This window comes from Suricata suricatta, chromosome 11 (assembly GCF_006229205.1).
Source record: "Suricata suricatta isolate VVHF042 chromosome 11, meerkat_22Aug2017_6uvM2_HiC, whole genome shotgun sequence".
Lineage (NCBI taxonomy): Eukaryota > Metazoa > Chordata > Mammalia > Carnivora > Herpestidae > Suricata > Suricata suricatta.
The window spans coordinates 58871274-58895817 of record NC_043710.1 but is presented as its reverse complement, the minus strand read 5'-3'; the positions used below and the strand labels follow the sequence as shown (position 1 = coordinate 58895817).

Sequence of the window (24544 nt, the reverse complement as noted above, 5' to 3'; positions counted from 1 at the left end):
CCAACAAAATGGACAACCTAGAAGAAAGGGACAGATTCCTAAATGAACACGCATTGCCAAAATTCAAATGGCAAGAGATAGAAAGCATGAATAGACTGATAACCAGTGAAGAAATCGAATCCATTCTCAAAAATCTTCCAACGAATAAGAGCCCAGGGCCAGATGGCTTCCCAGGGGAATTCTACCAGACATTTAAAGCAGAGCTCATACCCATTCTTCTCAAACTATTCCAAAAAATAGAAATAGAAGGAAAACTTCCAAACTCATTCTATGAAGCCAGCACCACCTTGATACCCAAACCAGACAGAGACCCAGCAAAAAAACATAACTACAGACCAATATCCTTAATGAATACAGATGCAAAAATACTCAACAAGATACTAGCAAATCGAATACAACAGCATAGAAAAAGAATTATCCATCATGATCAAGTGGGATTCATTTCTGGGTTACAGGGCTGGTTCAATATTCGCAAATCTATCAGTGTGATCCATCACATTAACAAAAGAAAGGATAAAAACCATATAATCCTGTCCATAGATGCAGAAAAAACATTTGACAAAATACAGCACCCTTTCTTAATAAAAACCCTTGAGAAAATCGGAATAGAAGGAACTTACCTAAACATTATAAAAGCAATTTACGAAAAGCCCACAGCCAATATTATCCTCAATGGGGAAAAACTGAGAGCTTTCCCCCTGAGATCAGGAACACGACAGGGTTGTCCACTCTCACCACTGTTGTTTAACATAGTGCTGGAATTCCTAGCATCAGCAATCAGAGAACAAAAGGAAATAAAATGCATCAGAATCGGCAAAGAAGTCAAACTTTCACTTTTGCAGATGACATGATACTCTACATGGAAAACCCGGCAGACTCCACCAGAAGCCTCTAGAACTGATCAATGAATTTAGTAAAGTTGCAGGGTACAAAATCAATGTACAGAAATCAGTTGCATTCCTATACACCAATAATGAAGCAGCGGAAAGAGAAATCAAGAAACTGATCCCATTGACGATTGCACGAAAAACCATAAAATATCTAGGAATGAACCTAACCAAGGATGTAAAAGATCTATATGATGAAAACTATAGAAAACTTATGAAAGAGATTGAAGAAGACACCAAGAAATGGAAAAACATTCCCTGTTCATGGGTCAGAAGAATAAACATTGTGAAAATGTCATTACTACCCAAAGTAATCTATATATTTAATGCAATCCCCATCAAAATTGCACCAACATTCTTCTCAAAGCTACAAAAAACTATTCTCAAATTCGTATGGAACCACAAAAGACCCTGAATAGCCAAAGTCATATTGAAGAAGAAAACCAAAACGGGAGGCATCACAACCCTAGATGTAAGCCTCCACTACAAAGCTGTCATCATCAAGACAGTATGGCATTGGCACAGAAACAGACACATAAACCAATGGAATAGAATAGAGAACCCAGAACTGGGCCCAGAAATCTATGGCCAATTAATTTTTGACAAAGCAGGAAAGAGTATCCAATGGAAAAAAGACTGCCTCTTAAGCAGGTGGTGCTGGGAGAACTGGACAGCAACATGCAGAAGAATGAAACTAGACCACTTTCTTATACCACACACAAAAATAAACTCAAAATGGCTGAAGGACCTGTATGTGAAACAGGAAACCATCAACACCCTCAAGGAGAAAGTAGGAAACAAACTTCATGACCTCAACTGCAACAATTTCCTCATGGACACATCCCCAAAGGCAAGGGAAATGAAAGCAAAACTGAACTCTTGGGACCTCATCAGGATAAAAAGCTTCTGCACTGCAAAGGAAACAATCAAGAAAACTAATAGGCAACCGACAGAATGGGAAAAGATAGTTGCAAATGACATAGAAGATAAAGGACTAGTATCCAAAATCTATAAGGAACTCACCAAACTCCACACCCAAAAAACAAATAACCCAGTGAAGAAATGGGCAGAAGACATATACAGACACTTCTCCAAAGAGGACATCCAGATGGCCTACAGGCACATGAAACGATGCTCAACATCACTCATCATCAGGGAAATACAAATCAAAACCACACTGAGATACCATTTTTCGCCAGTCAGAGTGGCTAAAATGAACAAATCAGGAGACTATAGATGCTGGCGAGGGTGTGGAGAGACGGGCACCCTCCTACACTGTTGGTGGGAATGTAAACTGGTGCAGCCGCTCTGGAAAACAGTGTGGAGGTTCCTCAAGAAACTATCCATAGAACTCCCTTATGACCCAGTAATAGCGCTGCTAGGGACTTACCCAAGGGATACAGAAGTGCTGATGCACAGGGACACATGTACCCCAATGTTCATAGCAGCACTGTCAATAATAGTCAAAACATGGAAAGAGCCTAAATGTCCATCACATGATGAGTAGATCAAGAAGATGTGGTATTTATACACAATGGAGTACTACATGGCAATGAGAGGGAATGACATATGGCCATTTGTAGGAAAGTGGATGGACCTCGAGGGTGTCATGCTAAGCGAAATAAGTCAGGCAGAGAAGGACAGAAACCATATGTTTGCACTCATAGGTCTAACAGGAGAACAGGAGAAACCTAATGGAGGACCAGGGGGAGGGGAAGAGGGAAAGAGAGTTGGGGAGAGAGAGGGACGCAAAACTTGAGAGACTATTGAATGCTGAGAATGAACTGCGGGTTGAAGGGGAAGGGGGAGGGGGGAAAAGAGGTGGTGGTGATGGAGGAGGGCACTTGTGAGGAAGAGCACTGGGTGTTGTATGGAAACCAATTTGACAATAAACTATTTAAATAAAAAAGAAAATGAACAAAGCCCCAGACACCTGAGGGACTACCATCTAAAATACCAATATACTCATAATGAGCATCAAAGCAGAAGAGAGTCAGAATGGGCATAAAGGATACTTGAAGAATGACTGAAAATCCTCCAATTTGATAAAAACCACAATGCACATATCCAGAAAGCTCAATATATCCCAAGTAAGATAAATTCAATGTGATCCACATGTAGACACATTGCAGTGAAACTGTCAAAAACAAAAGACAAAGAATTTTGAAAGCAGGAAAAGAGAAATGACCTGTCAAGTCCAAGGAAGAACTTTAATAGTTGGGTTTCCCATTAGTAAACAAGCCAAAAAAGCGGGATGACATATTCAAAGGGCTAAAAGAAAAAGACTTAAAAAAATTTTTTATGTTTATTTTTGAGAGTGAGAGAGACAGCATGAGCGGGAGAAGGTCAGAGAGAGGGGGGGCCATAGTGGGGGGAGTGGGCATGAATCTGAGCAGGCTCAAGACTCTGAACTATCAGCATAGAGCCTTATGTGGGGCTCAAACCCCTGAAATGTGAGATCATGACCTGAGCCCAAGTCAGTTACATAACTGACTGAGCCTCCAAGGCATTCCAAGGAAAAGACTTTTAATCAAGCAAAATTATTCTTCAAAGCTGAAGGATCAACTCCATCACAGCATGAGCAGGTCCATAACCTGCTCCAAAATGAGAATTATTAAAGGTAACAAAAACTAAAAACAAACAATACACACTCACACATACACAAAACCAAAAAGTTTTAATTATACCCCCTCTTCCCACAAATTGGAAAAAAGCAAACCACTCAAAGCATTTGGAAATGATTCTAAGAGCAAATAGCAAATGAAGAAACATCTCCTGAGGTGCCTGAGTTGCTCAATCTGTTAAGCGCCCGACTTTGGCTCAGGTCATGATCTCACTGTTTGTGGGTTCAAGTCCCACATTGGGCTCTTAACTGTCAGCACGAGCCTGCTTGGGATCCTGTCTCCCTTTCTCTCTCTGCTCCTCCCCCACTCGCTCTCTAAATAAATAAATAAACTAAAAAAAAAAAAAAAGGAAACATCTCTTCAGGAAATTCTATAAATATTTGGTAGTCAAGGTGAGTATTTGTGGTTTTTCAGGAAGACTGCTGCCTGCTTCCCCACCCACAGCCAGTGAGGCGGAGACTCCAGTGGACGGTTGCAGCCAAGAACACAGAGCTGTTTCCCCTTTCAGCTCCTAGCTGGAAGGCTTTGTTCTGGGAGAAACAGGACTCAAGCGTTTCTCATCCTGCTCCCAGCTGGGACTAAGTCCTAAGTGAATGTGGTCGAGAGGTAGGGGTTCCCTTCTTCCCCTCCCCTCCTCCCCCCTCCCCCCCCCACCTTGGGAGACTCTACCTGGACATAGCACAATGAGAATCCTGGAGGAAGTACGATACAAGGAAAATTCAAGTTCAAACCACAATGACACACATCCATCCAGATGACACAAGAAAAACGAAACAAAACAAAAAACAATACTATGTTAATGAGGAGAGACTTAGAAAAATTGGAACCTTTGTGATTCCTAAAATCTTTGTAAAACAATTTGGCAGTTCCTCAAAAGATTAAACATAAAGTTGTCACATGACCCAGCATTTCCAATCCTAGGTATATACCTAAGAGAATCTAATGGTTCTGTTCACATGAAAAGGCCAGAATAAGCACATCTATAGCAACAGAAAGTAGATTAGGGGCTCCTGGCTGGCTTAGTCAGTAGACCATGTGACACTTGATCTTGGGGTTGTGAGTCTGAGCCCCAGGTTGAGTGCAGAGATTATTTAAAAAAATAAAACCTTAAAAAAAAGTAGATTAGTAGTGGTAGGAGTTAGGCGGGGGGGGGGGGGGGGTGGGGAGGGAAGAAAGGAGTGACTGCTAATGATTATGAGGTTTCCTTTTGGGTGGTAAGTATAATCTGGAATTAGTAGTGGTAAAGTACTGCACAAGTTTATGACAAAAAGTCCATTGAACTGCATATTTCAAAAGGGTGAGTTAATGGTACCTGCATTATATTTCTTGGTGGGGAAGTGAGAGGAGGGAGAAGGCAAGGGAGAGGGAAAGGGGGAAGCAGGGTCAGAGGGAGGAATAGTTACTTTTCACTTGGACATCATGGTTTAGGAGGTTGGAAATCACTTGGTCAGGCTCATGCAGTGTCAACCATACACTAACAGCTTACCTCAGTTCCCGTTTCTCTCCAATCCCAAGCCCGACTTCCCCCTGGCCACACTTTGCAGTCCTTATAGGTTTTAGTAGAGCCTTGTACTTTCATTTGCCCCCATGATAGGGAAGCAATTTCAGGAGAGGACATAAGGAACTTAACTGAACTCTGAAATTAAAAGAAAAATATGTTAAATAAGTTATGAAGTAAGGCTAAAACAACTACAAAATACGGGAGCTATTCTATATACAAAAATGTATTTTAAAATATAATGTTATAACAAAATACAGTAAACCCTGGTCCCCTGTGAATTAACTTTCTCATTTATGTGGTTGTCACTTCTTCTCTATAGAGGTCTAAAAAGTAGAATGTTATTCTTGGGGTCCTGAATCATTTATCTAACCATGGAAACTAGACACTACATTACTTCTCTGACTCCGAATGGAATTCTTGATATTTTTTAAAAGATAAAAGATTTTCTTCAGCATGATGAAGTAAGGAGGTTGACACATCGTTTCCCAAAAAGTAAGTATAAAGGTGTACAAATCTTTCAAAATAATAACTTGGTACTCTAGAAATAATAATAAAGGCATACCACAAGCTTATTTATGAAAGCCACTGAATTTTGGAGGTCAGTAACATGGCTTGTTGTTCCTGCCTGGGATCACTTTCATGTTCCCACATCAGTTCTGTTGGCACAGAGGTTCCGCGTGGTTGAGGCAGAACATGAAAACCAACAGTAGTCTTGCTGCTTTGGCCAGAGGAGGCTTGATTGAGAGCATTAGAAGTTAAACTGGTGATCTTGGTGGCAAGCAGGCAAATATGGATGGCAGGTGGCTCTGCTTCCTTGCTGTTGTGAGTGTTTGGAGCAAGCAATGGATTCACAGAATAGGCAGGGATTTAACAGGAATTTCTCAGAGCTGACACAGCTAAAGGGGGCTTGATGAGCTGTCCACATATCTGGCATGGACCGACCGCTTTGAGTATGCATATCAAAGACACAAACTGAGTAGGCCTAAATCATGCAAACATTCTGGGCCAGTGGAACCAACAGCACATGCAAAATAGAGAAGCAAGAAAGGTCAAGAGGACCTAGAATAATGTAAAAGCCAGGCAAGACGCAAAAATGTGAATGTTGAATGTACTCCCTAGTGCACACACTGACCCACCAGTAGAGTTAGAGTCTTACTGGCTTGAGGTGTTTGAACACAGTCTTCCTCTGACTGAATACTAAGCTATGCAGAAACAGAGGAGACCCTTAGGAAGCCAACCGTAAATATAAAAACAAGAAGAGAAATTAAACCAGCTCCTGGCTGGTTCAACTGGAAGAGCATGCGATTCTTGATCTTAAGATCATGAGTTCAAGCCCCACGTTGGGTGTAAAGATTACTAAAAAAAGAAATAAATTTTAAAAAAATGAATAAAGGCATCTGGGTGGCTCAGTCAGTTAAGTGTCCGACTCTTGGTTTCCAATCAGGTCATGATCTCATGGTTCATGAGTTCAAGCCCAGCATCAGGCTCTGCACCGGCAGCACGGAGCCTGCTTAGGATCCTCTCTCTCCCTCCCTCTCTTTCTCAAAATAAATAAATCAAGTAAAAAATAAAATAAATGAACAAAAATTAAAAACCGATTTCGGTGGCCACACATTGCATGAGAGACAGAATTTAGAGATTTAGTCTAAGCAAGTGATTAAGTACAAACAAAGAACAATAATGAGCAGGGGGAACAACAGAATTCAAGCTTCCTGCAATATATTATCTAAGATATTCAGTTTTGAAACTCCTGAGTGGCTCAGTCGGTTGGGCGTCTGACTTCGGTTCAGGTCAGGATCTTGTGACTTGTGGGTTTGAGCCCGGCATCAGGCTCTGTGCTGACCGCTCATAGCCTGGAGCCTGCTTAGGATTCTGTGTCTCCCTCTGTCTCTACCCCTCACCCACCCACTCTCTCTCAAAAATAAACATTAAAAAATTTTTAAAAATTCATTTTTGCACAAAAAATTACAAGACATGCAAAGAAAGAAAAAATGTGACTCCCACTCATTAACTGAAACTGTATCTGAGTGTTCCCATGTTTGATTTAGCAAAGATTTCAAAGACATCATTGTAAATAAATTCAAAGGATTAAAGAAACCATATCTACAGAATTAAACAAAATTATGACAATAACTCAATCAATAGAGAATCACAATGAAGACATTTCAATAGAGAATCAAACAGAAATTATGGTATTCATAAGTAAAATTACTTAAAAAAATGATTGTAACATGGTTCTACGAGATACAGAACCAGTAGATTATGCAGATTACGAGATTTATTTCAAGGAAGTGTCTCATGCAGTTGTTGGGGGGTGGCCAGTCCAAAATGTGTAGGCAGGTTGGCAGGCTGCTAACTCTTGGGCAGAAGTTGTCATCGCAGTAACAATATATTGTTTCTTCTTCCTCAAGGAAACCTCAGTTTTGCTTTTAGGGACTTTTAACTGATTGGATGAAATCTACAAATATTGAGGACAATTTCCTTTATTTAAAAGCCAACTGACTGTAGATATTAACTGCATCTATAAAACACCATCACAGTAGCACTTAGATTAGCACCTTACTTTGTCTTCATATGGCCTTTTCTTTGTGGTAGAACTCGTGGTGTCTTGGGGCACCTGGGTGGCTCAGTAGATTAAGTGGCCGACTTAGGCTCAGGTCATGATCTCATGGTTTGTGCGTTTGAGCCCCGTGTTGGGTTCTGTGCTGACAGCTCAGATCCTGGAGCCTGTTTCAGATTCTGTGTGTGTCTCTATCTCTCTCTGCCCCTACTGCACTTGCCCTCTGTCTCTCTCTGTCTCAAAAATAAATAAAACAACAATAAAAAAAGAACTCTTGGTGTCTTCCTTGTTTTTTTTTTTTTGTGGGGGGTGTTGGGGTTCAATTTCCTAATACATTCTTTTTACTAGTTATAATTCCTTTCAGATTTTCTACTGTTTTTATTTTCAAGTTCAATACTTTGTGTTGTTCTATTCATTTCACTTAGGTTATCTAATTTACCAGCAGTTATTTATAATATTCCTTTATGATCCTTTTTTAAAATTACTGTAGTTATGTTCCCTTGTTTACTTCAGATTTTAGTTACTCGATTTTTCTGTTTTCATCTTCACCAGTCTAGCTAATGACTTGTCAATTTTGTTATTATTTTCAAAGAATCATTTTTTCGATTTGTTGCTTTTCTCTATTTTTCTATTTTCTATTTCATTAAGATCTATGGTAATCTTTATTATTCCTTCCTCCTATTTATTTTGTGCTTAGTTTGCTGTTTTCCAGTTTTATAAAGATGGAAAGCTAGGTTATTGGTTTGAAATGATCTTTAAAATTTTTTTAATGTTTATTTTTTTTTTGAAGAAAGAGAGACCATGAGCAAGGGAGGTAGAGAGAGAGAGAGAGAGAGAGAGAGAGAGAGAGAGAGAGATGCAGAATCTGAAGCAGGCTCCAGGCTCTGAGCTGTCAACACAGAGCCTGATGCAGGGCTTGAATGCAAGAACCTCAAGATCATGACCTGAACTGAAGTCAGAGGCTTAACTGAGCCACCCAGGTGTCCTTGAAATCATCTTTTTAAATATAGGCATTTACATACAGCATATTTCTCTTTAAGTAGTGGTTTAGGTATATCCCCTAAGTTTTGATTTTTTCATTTTTATTTATCTTAAGGAATTTTCTAATTTGAACAATTGGTTATTTGGGTATGTGTCATCCATATATATAAATTAATTTTCCAAATTTTCTTTTGTTTTTGATTCTGGCTAAATCCCATGTTTGGCATAATTTCAACATGTTTATATTTGTTGAGAGTTTTTTATGTCCTAGCACATGGTTTATCTTGGAGAATTTTCCATGTGTCCTTGAGAAAAATGTGTGTTCAGCTATTGTGCAGTGTCCATAGATGTTTGTTAAATCTAGTTATTTTGTTGTGTTTTTCAAGCATATTTCTTTGTTGACATTCTTTTCAGTTGTCCTAGATGACCATTATTGAAAGTGGAGAATTGGGGCACCTGAGTGGCTCAGAGGGTTAAGTGCCCGACTTTGGCTCTGGTCATGATCTCGTGGTTCGTTTGTTTGAGCCGCATGTTGGGCTCTGTGGTGACAGCTCAGAGCCTGGAGCCTGTTTCAGATTGTATCTCCCCCTCTCTCTTCCCCTCCCCAACTCATGTTCTGTCTGTCTCTCTCTTAAACATAAACTTGTAAAAATTAATAAAAAAAAAAAAAGAGAGTGGAGTATTGAAGTTTCCAAGTAGTGTTGTTGAATTCACTACTTCTCCTTTCAATTCTGCATCTTGTGTATTAGGGCTCTTGATGTGTTGACTCCTTTTGGTTTTGGTAAACCTCTAGCTTTAGGAATGAAGCACTGACCTTTGTATATCTTGCAGTAGGAATGAAGCATTGACCTAGACTAATGCATTCAGTACATTCTACTTTCACTTTCCACACTGGTCACACTGGCTCATAATTGAATACGAGATCTGAGATGGACCGATCAGTGTCAGTTTGGGGACTTTTTTGGGGAGATTCTGAGATATTGAGGCTGGGAGGTATAGAATATAGAAAAGTACCTTGAAACTGCTAGTACTGTGAGGGAAATCAGCCTGAGAATTCAGCCCATGAATTGGAAGACAACACAGAGAGAAGAACCGAGAAACAGAGTCACCACCTGATTAGCCCATACCTCAAGCAGGAACTACCGCTGGTCTTTTCAAGTATGTAAGGTAATAAATGTCCTTTATGTTTAAGCCTGTTTGTCTTTTACTTGCATATTAAAATACTTTGACACAATTTATTTTAACGATTGACCAGATATCCGAATATCATCTTAATAGTACTAAAGAAATATTTTTGCAACCTAGTTGTGCTTGGTACTTGGAAAATTGATATGCCTGACATATCATACAACTTTCCTGAATGAAAAATATACAATAGCAACTTTATTCATGCTTAGATATCATCTAGGAGTATGACATTAAAGCAGAAATTTTACCAAACAATATCTATTTCCTTTGTCATAATCAAGTGATAAAGATTCCATTTGTTCATTCATCCAGACATTCATTCATTCATTTAAAGCTAAGGGAGTATATTTTAACCTCTTCATCTAGACCACAGAAACAAATACATTTTATGCCATAACAAACACATCTTCATAAATACTTCTTGCAATATACATCATACTTATCCTTACTATGGATGATCTACTATTTTCTGTTCTACTTTTACTAGCACTGTTCTATTTTTATTCTTTTTCATTTTTAATATAATTCTGGTCTTGATCCACCACACTGATTTTGAAACCCAAGTAATGAGTCATGACCCATAGTTTAAAAAATAGTGCTATAAGCTAGGGCTATATTCACAATAAATAATGAGGGCAGCATGTTCACTGCCTACATCAAGTGGGAGTGGAGTGCTAGAATATGGTTTGCTGTGTCTGTATTCAATGTACAGTTGCTGGGAGTTGTTGGAAAGAAAATGGGGTAACCAGTGCACCAGCGTTACTTAGAAGACTCAGGGCAGGGGCTCTTCTGCAACTGGCATGTAAGTACAGTATCTTAGTATCTTAACAGCCAATACAGCCTTACTAGTCAATACCAGTGAATATTAGTCTTTGCTGTACAAGATACCAAACTGCACAATGTGATCCCTGCCCTCGATTGTCTAATAGTAAAGTTAAAATATGTAGACACATGGAACAACATGAGGTATAACACATTGGAATATCAACACTTCTACACACATTTTTTTTAAGTAAAAATCTTTATTATATTAGAGAAACCAGACTCAGCCATGCTTTAAAGAGAAAAGATTAGTGAATAACTACCTCTTAAGAAAACAATGGTAAGGGCCGACTTGGTGCCTCAGTCAGTTGAACGTCTGACTCTTGTTGTCGACTCAGGTCATGATCCCAGGCTCGCGGGACTGAGCCCTATGACAGGCTCCATGCTGAGCCTGCTTAGGATTCTCTCTCCCACCCCACCTCGCCTCTCTCTCTCTGAATCTCTCCCTCTGCGACCTTCTCCCTCTCCTGCTAGCTTGTTTTCTCTATCTAAAGAAAAAAAGATCATAAGACATTTCTAAAAGTACTTACTTCAATGAGTAGAATTCTGCTACAACACAGAATTTGATTATCATTAGGAAAAGAACAAAAAATGGCTGGTTTAAATCTTGTTTATATTATAACTTCTCTTTCTTTTTGTATATTTTCTAATTAAACTATCTTAAAGAACATGGATTCCTATTTGTTGACACTCAATAGCTTCTCTCTACATATAACATATATTCACAAACTTATAGGTGTATTCACTCCTTAAAAAGTAAACTATTTTTGAAAAAAATTTTAATATTTACTTTTGAGACAGACACAGAATGCAAGCACGGGAGGGGCAGAGAGTGAGAAAGAAACAAAATCTGAAGCAGGCTCCAGGCTCTGAGCTGTCAGCACAGAGTCTGACGCAGGGCTTGAACCTACAAACTGTAAGATCATAACCTAAGCTGAAATCGGATGCTTAACCAACTGAGCCACCCAGGTGCCCCTAAAAAGTAAACTTTAAATAAACCTAAGTAAATTTGCTCATGACTGATTAGGAACTCCCCAGACTGACTCCACAACTAAACCGAATTCACCTCAGTATACATTTACCAGGCTTATAATATCTATCTAAAAATATGTAACAAATGCAAAGATAATATATTGTGGAGACAGAATATGTATTAATTATTCTATTATAAGGCAGACTTATAATGTAATTTGGGATAATTGAGGGGAAAGCCATTAAATTTTAAAATGGAAGCATAATCACATTCAGTTACGTGCACAGATACTGTTTAGAATTCAAGTTTTGACAATATATAAACTTGCCAATCAAGATATAGAAATCCAGAGTTGCCTTGTATATCTTTCTAGTCAATCCCTTTTGAAGCTCAAAAGAAGCCAGTATTTTGATTTCTATTCCCCTAGATTAGTTAGACCATCATCTGGCTGGATTTGCACAGTACCTATACTTTTATATCTGTTTCTTTTCACTCAACAGGCTTTGAGATTCACTCATGTTGTGGTATATCAGTGCGAATATCAGTCTGTTACAAGAACCTATCACAGTTTATTCATCCATTCTTCTGTTAATGAATATTTGGGTTGTTTTTGGCTTTTTGGTAATTTGAATAAATTAGCCATGAATTCTGAACGAAAAAGTTTTCTCCCCAACAGGATGTGAAATATGAACCGTCTTAAGAAAGGTCTTATTCATAGACAAAGTTAGACTGAGTGTAGGTAATTTAAACCTTGTTTGAAGGCTTCTTCACAGCACTGGCAATAAATTAATTACAGATTTTTTTTTAAAAAGCTACTCTATCTTTACATTCTAGTCTGATGTATATAAATAACTCAGTTACTTAACTACATACATTGGGATTAGACACTTATAACCTACAATTTCTCTTGGTCCAGAAAGGCAAGAAAAGATAGATGGTGGTATTATGGGTATTTGTTATTTATTTTCTTTCCAAGAACAGACTTAGTGAAGGTATGATCTAAATCTTGTAGTAAAACATTTCTTATCTTTTGGGTGGATACAACTCTCTGATGCTCAAGGACTTTGTTCCCATGCTACTCTGGATTAGAAAAGGCAGAAACTCTAACCTTACTTATCAGTCCCCTTTTGAATAACAGTGTAAGTACTGAGAAAAGAAAACTGGTACAAGGCTTTCTTTTAGCATGTCATTTTACAACCCATGGAAGAATAGGAGGTGAGGTGCTGGAAAACCTGAAAGTGAAGACATAGAAAAGAAGGGGTGGGGTTAAGGGTTACAAAACAATATAATTAAAACTTTATTTAGTTTGAAAGTTCTTTCCATCAGAGTTCTTTGAAAGTTCCTTTCTCTGCTTCACAAAGATATAATTTTATTTAATATTGTGTATCTGCCTTTTATTTAAGGTCAATTAAGTAATGACCTTATCAAAATTTTTGTCTTTCTGCAAAACTGTTGTTAAAAATGTGTTCTAGGTCAGATTTTTCTTAAAATGGGGTCTTTTGATCCCCAATCCAGAGATACATACTTGGCAGTTTGAAAGTTCTACCAATATATTTTAATTTCGATTTGTGTTTAAGCAGTATTACTTTAAAAAAGTATTTTACTATACATTAAATGAAAACTTCTCCTTTGCTATGATAAGTCATAACTATAGACATTTTCCTAAAGTAAGACTTTACTTTCTTGTTTTTTATTTTATTATGGCAAAATATACATAAAATAAAATTTATCCTTTTAACCATTTTTTTTTCTTAAGTAGGCTTCATGCCCAGTATGGAGTCCAACTTGGGGCCTGAACTCATGCCCTGAGATCATGACCCGAGCTGAGATAAAGAGTCAGCTTATTTTTTTTTAAATTTTTTTTAATGTTTTATTTATTATTACGAGAGAGTGAGAGAGAGACAGACAGACAGACAGACAGCGTGAGCAGGGGAGGGGCAGAGAGAGAGGGAGACACAGAATCCGAAGCAGGCTCCAGGCTCCGAGCTGTCAGCACACAGCCTGACCCGGGGCTCGAACCCACGAACTGTGAGATCATGACCTGAGCTGAAGTCAGACGCTCAACCGACTGAGCCACCCAGGTGCCCCTCAGCTGATGTTTCAAAGGGACACATGCATCCCAATGTTTATAGCAGCACTATCAACAATAGTCAAAGTATGGAAAGAGCCCAAATGTCCATTGATGGATGAATGGATAAAGAAGATGTGGTATATACAGACAATAGAGAATTACTCGGCAATCAAAAAGAATGAAATCTTGTCATTTGCAACTATGTGGATGGAACTGGAGGGTATTATGCTAAGTGAAAGTCAGTCAGATAAAGGGAAATACCTTAAGACTTCACTCATATGAGGCCTTAAAGATACAAAACAGATAATCATAAGGGAAGAGAAGCAAAAATAATATAAAAACGGGGGGGAGACAAAAACATAAGAGACTCTTTATAGAGAACAAACAGAGGATTACTGGAGGGGTTGAGGGAGGGGGCATGGGCTAAATGGGTAAGGGACATTAAGGAATGTACTCCTGAAATCATTGTTGCACTATATGCTAACTAACTTGGATGTAAATTAAAAAAAATAAATAAATTTTTAAAAGGTAGATTAAAGAAAATCACCTAAAAGTGAGTCATTTTCTCAAATAAACTGAAATCCTATTATCTTATTCTCAATTCATTTCTGAGGGTAGAAAGTTATTGGATATTCAAAAGATAAGACTAATGATATTCCACTCTGTCTGGATGGCTATAAGTTCCAAAGTTGGCTGCGTATTATTGTCTCACAAACTAAAATAAAATATACTTATAGTAGACCTGGGGCACTACATGTGTGGGCATGAGAAAGAGAGAGAGAGGCATGCAACATCTCTGTCTTTGGGAAAATACTCCCCATTCACATCATTTGTTGAGACAGGGTTGCCTTCCATTAGAGATGTCTAATCATAGCTCTCCCGGTTATCTCCCCAGAGCCTTAGGAAAAATATTTACTTTCTCCAGAGTCTGAAGCTTTGAGGATCTTGTGAGGCCAAAGCTTCTGCTGCCCATTTTCCAGCCTCCCAGAGAGTCTTTATGAAAATGAAGCCAATACAGAGAGAGAGAGAAAGAGAGACAGAATTCAACCCTGTCAGTAATGTTTAAGTACTTGTAATGAGGTCATACATGAAATTCTAAATTTTTTTGTACCCTACTAGTGTCAATAAATTCTTTAGAGAAAGAAAAAGAGTCAGCTGAGGGAGGTGCCAGTAGTTCAGTAGGTTGAGCCTCTGGCTTTTTATTTTGACTCAGGCCATGATCTCATGGTTTGTGGGACTTAGCCCTATGTCTAGCTCTGGGCTCTAGGCGTGGAACCTGCATGGGATTCTCTCTCCCTCGCTCTCTGCCCCTCTAGCACAAACACTCTTCTCCCCGCCCCTGCCCCCTCCCAATAAATAAATTTTAAAAAATTTAAAAAGGGAAGCCTGGGTGGCTCAGTCAGTTAAACAACTGACTTTTGGTTTCAGCTTGGGTCATGATCCCATTGTTGGTGAATTTGAGCCCTGCATTAGGTTCCACACTGACAGCACAGGGCCTGCTTGGGATTCTCTCTCTTCCCCTCCCTCTCCTCTTCTCCCGTTTGCAAACTCTCTCTCTCTCTATCAAAATAAATAAATAAGCTTAAAAAATCTTTAAATTAAAAGAATGAGAAAAAATAGCTGAGATCAAGTCAGACGTTCAATAGACTGAGCTAGTATCCAGGCACCCCCGTTTTCAACCATTTTTAAGTGTATACTTCAGTGGCATGAAGTATAGTCATACTGTCGTGTTGACTGTAATTTTTCACAGCAGTATTTCTTAAAATGTAATTTTCAAGAGTATTTGAGAAATTTCAAAAAACATTTTCCCTTTAAAAAAGTTTGTGTACTAGTCAGGATTAGGAGTCAGTATTCTAGGTTATAAATTCCACTTACAATCTAGATTTTTTTCTTCTCCCTCAATAAAAATGGATATTTTTCTTTAATGAGAATGATATAGACCATTGTGTTTTTTCCCATAGAAACACAGAAATTCAATACTTGTAAGCATTTTCTGTTCCCAATAATTATGTGCCTATATTGTATATCTTTATTTTCTTTTCATCATAAATTTTCCTATTTTACACGGTTTATATTATATCTTGTTTCAAATTCTTTTTAAGAAGATACTATGTAAGTTTAAAATGCACGCTGAAAATTCTGGCTCAGAGTAGTAGACTTATAAATTATGGCTGAATTAAATTGAAATTTTTGAAATTCCTTTGTTCAATAACAGCAACTAACGTTTTAAAAAGTTACAATGAATGTGCCAGAGATTGTGCTAATCCATTTATTGTGAATACCTAGTAAAATCCTACGACTTCCCAGAGGTTAAAAGAAATGAAGAATCTTCTGCCATGTCCTGAAGCAGTTTTGTTAGGACCCAAGTCTGGCTGACTTCCAAAGCTCAGGCCCCTAACCATAATGCACATTGCATTCCAAGCTGCACATTCTACTTTGCAAGACTGATGGTTTTCTGAGATTCTTTGTGGGAGAATGATCACTGCAGAACCCTGTCTTCTAACAAATTTTTGCCCTTGCACCAAGTCGCTATCCTGTCCGTTCTCAGTGGAGTCCTGGCCCACCCTCTGACCCTGGTCCCTGATAAAGATCCTCGTGCCTTGTCAAGAGCCCCTTCCCCTCACACGCTGGCAACCACAGCAGGGCCCTGTCCCCTCACACCTGGGTCGGCCTGAAGAGCCGTCCCTTCAGCCCCAGATCTCCTAGCAGGGCCCAATTCCTCTGCTAGGTGATCCCCGCAGAGCCCTGTTCACTCAGGCCTTCGTCCCCCAGAGCCCTCAGACCCTGCTTTCTAGTATAGCTAAGATTCTTTCTAGTATAGCTAAGATTGCCCCAGCAGGCAGCAATAGTCCTCAGCAAAGCTTGACAGGCACTTCTTACAAAGGTCCCATCCCAATCCCTAATTAAGAGCACTTCTCTGCCTTTCTCCATTCCAACCTTCTCTCAGAATCGCGCTTTTCGATTCTTCTCTTTTTCTGCTTCTTATTCACACTCCTTAACTCCCCCAACATCTGACGGCCGGGCTCCAGATCCCGAAGACCCCCACAAAACTCACCCAACGTCCTCTCTTCACGAAAGTTGCGATCCCAAACGGCTTCGCGCTTTACATCTCACCTTGGTTGGTTCAGGCCCTCTCCGCTAAGAGCTCCCCCCACTCGCCCCGCCCCGAAAGAGCCTTTCAGCCAGTCGTCGTCAGAAGCCCCGCCCCCTCCAAGCCTATTGGTCACTGCTTCTAAGAAGTCCCGCCTCTTCAAGCTTCCAGCCCTCCTCCCTGCCCCGCTTCCCTTGTTTTCATTCCCCCTGTCACACGAGGCTGTGGCAAACCCAAAGTGGGAGGGGCGAAGTAGAGGGAGGGAAGGGGCGCGGAAAGAGGGCGGAAAGTGAAAGGCATAGAGCGCCTCTCTTTCCCTCGTCTGGTGAGGTTCTCGACTGCTCCGAGCAGCCGTTGTATTGTGGGATCGCGGCGCCGTGCCTGAGACGCTCGGATCCGCAGGGGAGCTCACTCACTAGCGCCTCCTGTTGCCCGGAAAGCTGCCCTGCGATTCCTCGGCACCTAACTCCCTCCACCCCCCCCCATCGCCTCCTCCTCCATCCTCCAGTTCAAAATGGCGGCGGCGGCAGCAGCAGCGGCCGCGATGGCTCCTCCGGGCTGCCCGGGTTCGTGCCCCAACTTCGCCGTAGTCTGCTCCTTCTTGGAGCGCTACGGGCCGCTGCTCGACCTGCCTGAGTTGCCGTTCCCTGAGCTGGAGCGGGTGCTACAGGCGCCGCCGCCGGACGTCGGCAGTGGAGAAGGTAAGCGAGGGGCCCGAACGCCCGGCGGGAAGCGGCCCTGGAACTCTCCTTCTCTCCGCTGTTCGCGGATATCCCGGGCCTCCGCGGCTCTGTCCTTCCCCTGGGGCGCCGTTCCGCCCGGCCTGGCCTCTCCGCCCAGCCCCCAGGGTCTTGGGCAGTGGGGAGGCGGGGCAGAGACCCCCCTAGGGCCACTGGGCCTGGCGCCGAGCGGAGGTGGGGGCGTCGCGGGCTAGGTGCGGGCTGGGGTTGTGGAGGGGTCATTGTGCTGGTCGGCGGCCCCTGGGACTTGCTCCCCAGCGGCAGGGGCCGGTCCTCCACCCCTTCTCCCCCTGGGTGGCGGGGGAAGGGGAGCGCAGGTTCCGGCCAGCTTTGCGCTTTTCTCCTCCTCCCTTGCCTTGCTCCTTCCCCTCCTCCCACCATCCTCCCGACCATCTCGGGGGAGGCTGGGCTCATCTTCTGGGGGCGCCCCTTTCTCCCTCCACCTGGGTGGGCGGGGGCCAGCGGACACTTCAGCTCTCCCTCCCTCTAGTGGGAACTCCCCCGAGAGAGTCGGCTCGCGTCTCTCTTCCTTTCCCCTCGAGGGCCGGTTTAACCCCCAAAACTCCTTCCTCAGAGTAGGGAGGTTTGCTCCTCCCCCATGGGAGAGGGTCCTTCTCTATTCTCGCTTTGGGGGTGGAAGTCGTTCAGCTTCTCTCCACTTTGGAGGGTAGAGGGTTAATTTTTCCTCCCCCATAGTTTTCCTCCTCCTTCTCCCCACCTCCCCCCCAAATAATAGAAAAGCATCTCCCCACTTTTCTAATCCCTTCCCCCTTCATCTTGGCAGCAGGGCTTAAGGGAAGAAGTCGCCCTCCCATTTGCAGGGTGGGGTGGGGTGGTTAGTATGTAGGCTGGAGGAGGGGCTCAGACGGAGGGGGAAACAGTTGAAGAAGGTGCTTGTTGCTCATGTTTCTCTCTCTGGTGCTGCTGGTCTATTATTGGTGTTCGCAAGTGGTGCTCCTTCCACATAAGGCCACCGCGCGGGTGCAGGGCGCATGCTCTGCCCGGCCCCATTGAAACTTCCTGCTGCTGCTGCTCCTGCTGGTTCTTTTGCTGGAGCATCTCAGCTCTTTGCTGCTGCCTCTGGCCCTTACACTGAGCGCGTACACTCACCTCTTATTTATTCCTGATCCATGTCTCTCCTTCCCTGGCATATTTCTTCTCTCAAAGAAGGTTGTTTTTTGGTTTTTGGTTGTTGTTGTTTTTTCCTTCTCAGCATTCTAAGCATTGCCTTTATCTGGGAACAGCCCTTGGCTGGAGAAGAGACGTTTTCCAGATAGATCTTTTTTTTGATCCGTATTAGGTAGCCAAAGTGGACGGGGTATTGTATAAGACAGATAGCTGTTTCCTTTCTAAGAAAGCAAGGTTTCTCTTCAATGCTCCATGGAAGTGAAGAAGTTTCTGTTAACAGAATGTATTTACATTCCCAGGAAGGGTCCGGGTGTGAAGTTTTTCAAAATATTAGCTATGGAGAAAATGATGTTATGACTACCAAAGACTCAAATTAATGTACAACATTTATGGTACAGACACCTATCTCTTCTTACCTGCCCAAATTTACCCTTAAACTTTGGCATATAAAAAGGTAGTTTTTTTATGTAGTATAAAATAAGTGTGATCAATTATATTGTATAAAGACCTCGTGCAATTTTTTTTGAAGTTAAGCTCCCCAGTATAGGTATTTTATTATGAAATTGTATGTACATTCAAGTTTTAGAGAAGTAGGCACTGTGAAATAGAATGCCTTAGTAAGTCACTTTTAGGATACTTTTGGAAATGATAGTAATGTATGTATTTGGGAGGAATTGGGAATTTGGGGAAAGAATTGCTGGCAGATTGTTTTTGGAATTTGCTTGGACCAAGTTGAAAGGCAGGCATAGACCTGTGATGGCATTGCATTCTGGGTAGCATACAAGTTTGCTTGCCTTCCGTTCCTTTTAAGTATTTTGGACACTGCATTTGGCTTGTTAGTTATCGAAGAAAAAATATTGGGGTCAGTTTACTAGTTCATGTTACCTTTCTATCTAGAACGATGGGCCACGAACTAAATGAAAAATGAGAAATATTCTGGGCTGAGAGATTGTACCAGTGGGCTCCGCCACTGCATTACCATTGGTATAGTTACATCTGTAATAATAGATCTTGTCATAATGCAATCTAAGAATAATTATTAATTAATTAATGTTATACAGTTCAAGATACGTGGCAAATGAAAAGTCTTGTAGGTGAAATGCCAGGAAAAGATTTTTCAGGCCTTTGATGATGGTTAACCTACTTAGAACAGTTGGATAAAACAGTACTGGCCAAACTAACAAGATTTGAACTGAGTCTTTTTAGAAGGGGTTGTGGTGTATGAGAAAGAGTTAAAATACATGGGTTTTAGTCCTGAACAGTAACATGTAAGTTGTAGGCAAATGACTTAATTTCGATGGACCTTGTCTCTTCCGTAAATAGAGATAGTTATCTGAAGATCAAATGAAATATTTTTAAAAATCCTTTCGTAAACTAAGTCCTTAAAGTATTCTTGTATTACAAATTTTATTAAAGATGCTTCTGAGAGAGAAGATCTACAAGTGTATTGAGAATTAAAATGTTAAATTTTAGCATGTTGTAAGAATAGGGGTGTGAGCACAGGTATAATATTGAGCTGTTATGCTCTTGGGGAAAAGTCTTTGTTATAATCAAATGAGTTTTGCTCTATGTAAATTTAACTATTTTTAAAAGGCTGTTCTTAGTGTTACATTAAGAATTTTAGTTTAGGGGCGCCTGGGTGGCTCAGTCGGTTAAGCGTCTGCCTTCGGCTCAGGTCATGATCTCGCGGTTCGTGGGTTCGAGCCCCGCATCGGGCTCTGTGCTGACAGCTAGCTCAGAGCCTGGAGCCTGCTTCGGATTCTGTGTCTCCCTCTCTCTCTCTGACCGTCCGCTGCTTGTGCTATCTCTCTCTGTCTCTCAAAAATAAATAAAAAACATTAAAAAAAAAAAAGAATCTTAGTTTATAGGAGCGCCTAGGTGGCTCAGTCGGTTGAGTGACTGACTTTGGCTCAGGTCATGATCTCACGGTTCATGGGTTCCGGCCCCACATCGGGCTCTGTGCTGGCAGCTCAAAGCCTGGAGCCTGCTGTGTCTCCTTCTCTCTCTTTGCCCCTACCCCATTTGTGCTCTGTTTCTGTCTGTCTCTCAATAATAAATAAATGTAAAAAAAAAATTAAGAATCTTAGTTTATAAAACTTTTTTCTAGTGTGCTTATCCTTTGTAAGATGCTTTTGAAAGTATATTCTTTAGAGTTGCCAATTTAAGAGTTTTCACCTAGTCATTTTTTGTGATAGGTATATAGCAACGTGATGACATCCTTTGGAGGAGTTTGTAGTTCTCTACACTGTCCTTGTTTGAGCACTTTCTGGTCTTTTCCCTGAAAATTTGTTCATTAGTTTTTACTTGACACAATTTGTTGCTTTAGTTTAGAATGCTCCCTTTATCCTCCAGAGAGTCACTGATTAAATTTGGTGTATGTTTGAATGATATAATAATAAGTAGCATTTATTGAGCATTCGATATGCGCAGACGTCATCTAATTCCTCACAACTGTTCTCTGAGGTTGGTACTTTTACTCCTGTTGGGCAGGCATAGAATTAATGTTCAGGAGTTTGATTCTGCTGCCCAGTGCCCAAGATTATATAGATATTGGTAGAGTCTGATTTCTAACCTAGGTCTATCTGAGGCCAAAGCCAGAAAATTATATAATACCTTGCCATAGGGCCATGTTTCCCAGACTGCACTAAAATGCTCTAGGTATTGCTACCAACTTACAGAGGTACCATGTGGTAGTTAAAATTTTCAAGGAAGATACAGTAGTATTTGACGTTTGTTGGTTGCCAGGTAAACTACTACTTGACGTAACTGCTGATTTGAACATTAAGATTGTGCTGTGTTCCTTTGGATGATGTATCTTTATGAAGTTGGGTTTTGGGGGGTTGCTGTGACAGAACGTGAATACTGCATGAAAATCAGTGAGAATAGGGAATAAGGGTAGCAGTGTCCCATTTGATTCCAAGGTTTAAGAAGTTGTTCATTGCCCAACCATAATATGCATTTTGTAAGTAACTGTGATTATTTAAGAATGAAGTAAAAACTTTTTTTTTTCCAACTAAAGTACATTAGTTTCTCAAATTGCTACTAATAACTTGGTAAGTAGAACTGTTAGTGTTTCTTGGTCTAGTGCTTCTGGGAAAAAATTAGTGAAACACTGAGGGAGTCATTAACCAAGAAAGCTTGGGAACCTATGCTATAGAGACTTTCATTGCATTTGGGGGCGAGAAAGGAGTACTATGTCCATTTTGACTTTATTTTGCAGGGAAGAAAACCAAGAAGCAGAGATTGATTTCAGGTGTATATAGCCAACCATTGGTCCTCTTCAGACTATTCTTTTAAAAGCCCACCTGTATGTTGAAACTATGGAGAGAAAAGTTTAGATTTCTTGTTGTTGGTGTTAGTTAGAATAGGAAAAGGGCGTACTAACTGAAGGGGTGGGTGTGTGTATTTGTGTTTAAATGTTTATTTTATTTTTGAGAGAGCAAGCACGCATGCGCATGCAAGCAGGGCAGGGTCAGAGAGAGGGAGACTGAGAATCAGAAGCAGGCCTCAGGCTTCTGTCAGCTCAGAGCCCCGTGTGAGGCTCAAACTCATGGACCATGAGTTCATGACCTGAGCCAAAGTCAGAGGCTTAATCAACTGAGCCATCCAGGCACTGTGTGTGTGTGTGTGTGTGTGTGTGTGTGTGTGTGTGTGTGTTTAATATTTATTTATTTATTTTAGGGAGAGCGCAAGTTTGGGAGGGGCAGAGAGAGGGGTACAGAGGATCCAAAGCGGGCTCTGTGCTGACAGGCTGATGGCAGTGAGCCTGATGTGGGGCTTGAACTCATGAACTTTGAGATCATGACCTGAGTTGAAGTCAGATGCTCAACCATATGAGCCACCAGGTGTCCCACCTCATGTGTGTTATTAAACTTTATTTATTTATTTTTGAGAGAGAGGGAGAGAGTGCAAGTGAGGTGGGGAGAGAGAGAATCCCAAGCAGACTTTGTGCTGTGTGTTAGCCCAGTGCAGGGTTCAAGCTCAACGAAATGTGAGATCATGACCTGAGCCAAAGTCAGACACTTAACCAACTGAGCACCACCCAGGTGCCCCTGTTTATTTGTTTGTTTGTTTATTTATTTATTTATTTATTAAAAATTTTTTTTAAAGTAATCTCTATACTCAAATGTGGGGCCTGAACTCATAACCCAAGACCAAACATTGCTTGCTCCACGGACTGACTCAGCCAGCCAGACATCTCTGAAGTTGTTGTTTTATTCCCACACCCTCACAATCTACTTTGACCCTTCTATTTCTGTGCTCTGTATGGATGTTCCTAGCTTTCTCCTGCCTGAAAGTGGATAATCAGGAGGTATGGATACAAATAAAAGTGGACATTGACTTTGTGGGATTACCAACCCCCAAGGCTCCCAAGTGTCTTTCCTCTCCTTCAGAGGATATTCTTTTTCAAGAGGAAAATGTACTTTTCATTCTTTAAAGATAGTTTTTATATATGTATTGGTTGAAGAGTTACATATCTCTAATAACAGTCTATTAAGGTATATGTGGATAATGTGTTATTCCTATAGTTCTGTGGTTAACTAAGTTATTTGTATGGTATTAAGTAAGTTGGATCATTTGTTTTTGGTTTGATTTTTTTTTTTTTTATTATTGAGATTCTCTGTAATAAGAGACATTTTAAGGGCACCTGAGTGGCTCAGTCGGTTGAGGCTCCGACTTCGGCTCAGGTCAGATCTCACATTCGTGGGTTCGAGCCCCGTGTTGGGCTCTGTGCTGGCGGCTAGCTCAGAGCCTGGAGCCCGTTTCCTGTCTTGTGCCTCCTTCTCTCTCTGCCCCTCCCCCTCTCATGCTGTGTGTCTCTCTGTATCAAAAATAAATAAAACATTAAAAAAAAAGTTTTAAAAAAAGAGACATTTTATTTTTAATGTTTATTTTTGAGGGGGTGGAGGGGCAGAGAGAGAGTGAGGGAGACAGAAGATTTGAAGCAGACTCTGCACTGACAGCAGAGAGCCCTATGCAGGGCTTGAACTCATGAACGGTGAGATCATGACCTGAGCCAAAGTCAGACGCTTAACTGACTGAGCTACACAGGTGCCCCACTAGAGCAATTTTATTTTATTTTATTTATTTTTTTTTTAGGGCAATTTTAGATACAATTTGTTTTTTGCATTTTTGAATGATTGGATATACAGCTTTTATAGTCAGATGTCAAGTACAAAAGAATATACCTCTTGTCTACAACTGGAGTTGTGACTGTAACTCATAATAGTGCTAATTGATTGTGTGGCAATTGTTTTTAGGTGAATTTTACGTAGAAAGATGACTTTACCATGTATTGCTTTACACAAAAGATCTTATCGGATGCTCGTGCCCAATGTTGCATGGGCAGTGATAGACCATCAGTGTAGCATTGCTGGAATCAAGCCTGTCTTGGTTGAAAATGGCTCTTGATTGGCCCTTCCATTTTAAATAAAGAAATATTCTTTAGACATTTAGTAGAAGGAAAGAGAGAAGTACATTCTCCATCATTTTTGGCATGTCACAGAGTTGAGGTGTCCAAAAGTTGTGGAGGTTTGCGGGGAGGTTGCGGGCTGGTCCCAGGACTGAAGGTGATAGGGACAGAGAGTTTTTCTGGCTACGTTGGGCTTGTTAGTGCAGACTGACTTGCTTGTTTTTTAATTGCTAAGAAATTTCTTTTGAAATTTATCTGTGTTTTAAAATCTGTTTGAAAGGTAAGCATTTAGCTACTTCACTTACTTAATATATGTATTGAATATCTCCTATATGCTAAGTACAGTAAACATGGTGTGGATTGTTTTTAAAAAAACACTAATTAAACATAGGTTTTCTTTTAAGGATTTTCTAATCTAGTAAGAAGTAGCGGAGTTGAGTTGGACTTATAATTACCATTCAAAGGCTAAATTTTTTCTCTTGAGTTTTTAGCAAGTGGAGTAATAGTCTATGAATTCTAGTTTGTAAATTAATAGACTAAAAATATCTCTATGACAATTTTATGC

General features: G+C 40.7%; 2 protein-coding genes across 2 annotated transcripts in view; one reads left to right on the top strand and one right to left on the bottom strand.

Annotated features, from left to right (window-relative positions):
- The window catches only part of AAMDC (adipogenesis associated Mth938 domain containing), a 42737-nt gene extending 25975 nt beyond the window's left edge, over positions 1-16762 (bottom strand). Inside the window, exons 1-2 of the mRNA XM_029914591.1 lie at positions 16663-16762; positions 4998-5147 (exon numbers count right to left, since the gene is read on the bottom strand). Coding sequence (XP_029770451.1) covers positions 4998-5129 — 132 coding nt within the window. The 5' untranslated portion in view covers positions 5130-5147; positions 16663-16762. The remainder of the gene's footprint in view (positions 1-4997; positions 5148-16662) is intronic.
- A 271-nt stretch (positions 16763-17033) lies between these two features.
- RSF1 (remodeling and spacing factor 1) overlaps positions 17034-24544 on the top strand; it is a 165809-nt gene continuing 158298 nt past the window's right edge. Inside the window, exon 1 of the mRNA XM_029915208.1 lies at positions 17034-17399. Coding sequence (XP_029771068.1) covers positions 17213-17399 — 187 coding nt within the window. The 5' untranslated portion in view covers positions 17034-17212. The remainder of the gene's footprint in view (positions 17400-24544) is intronic.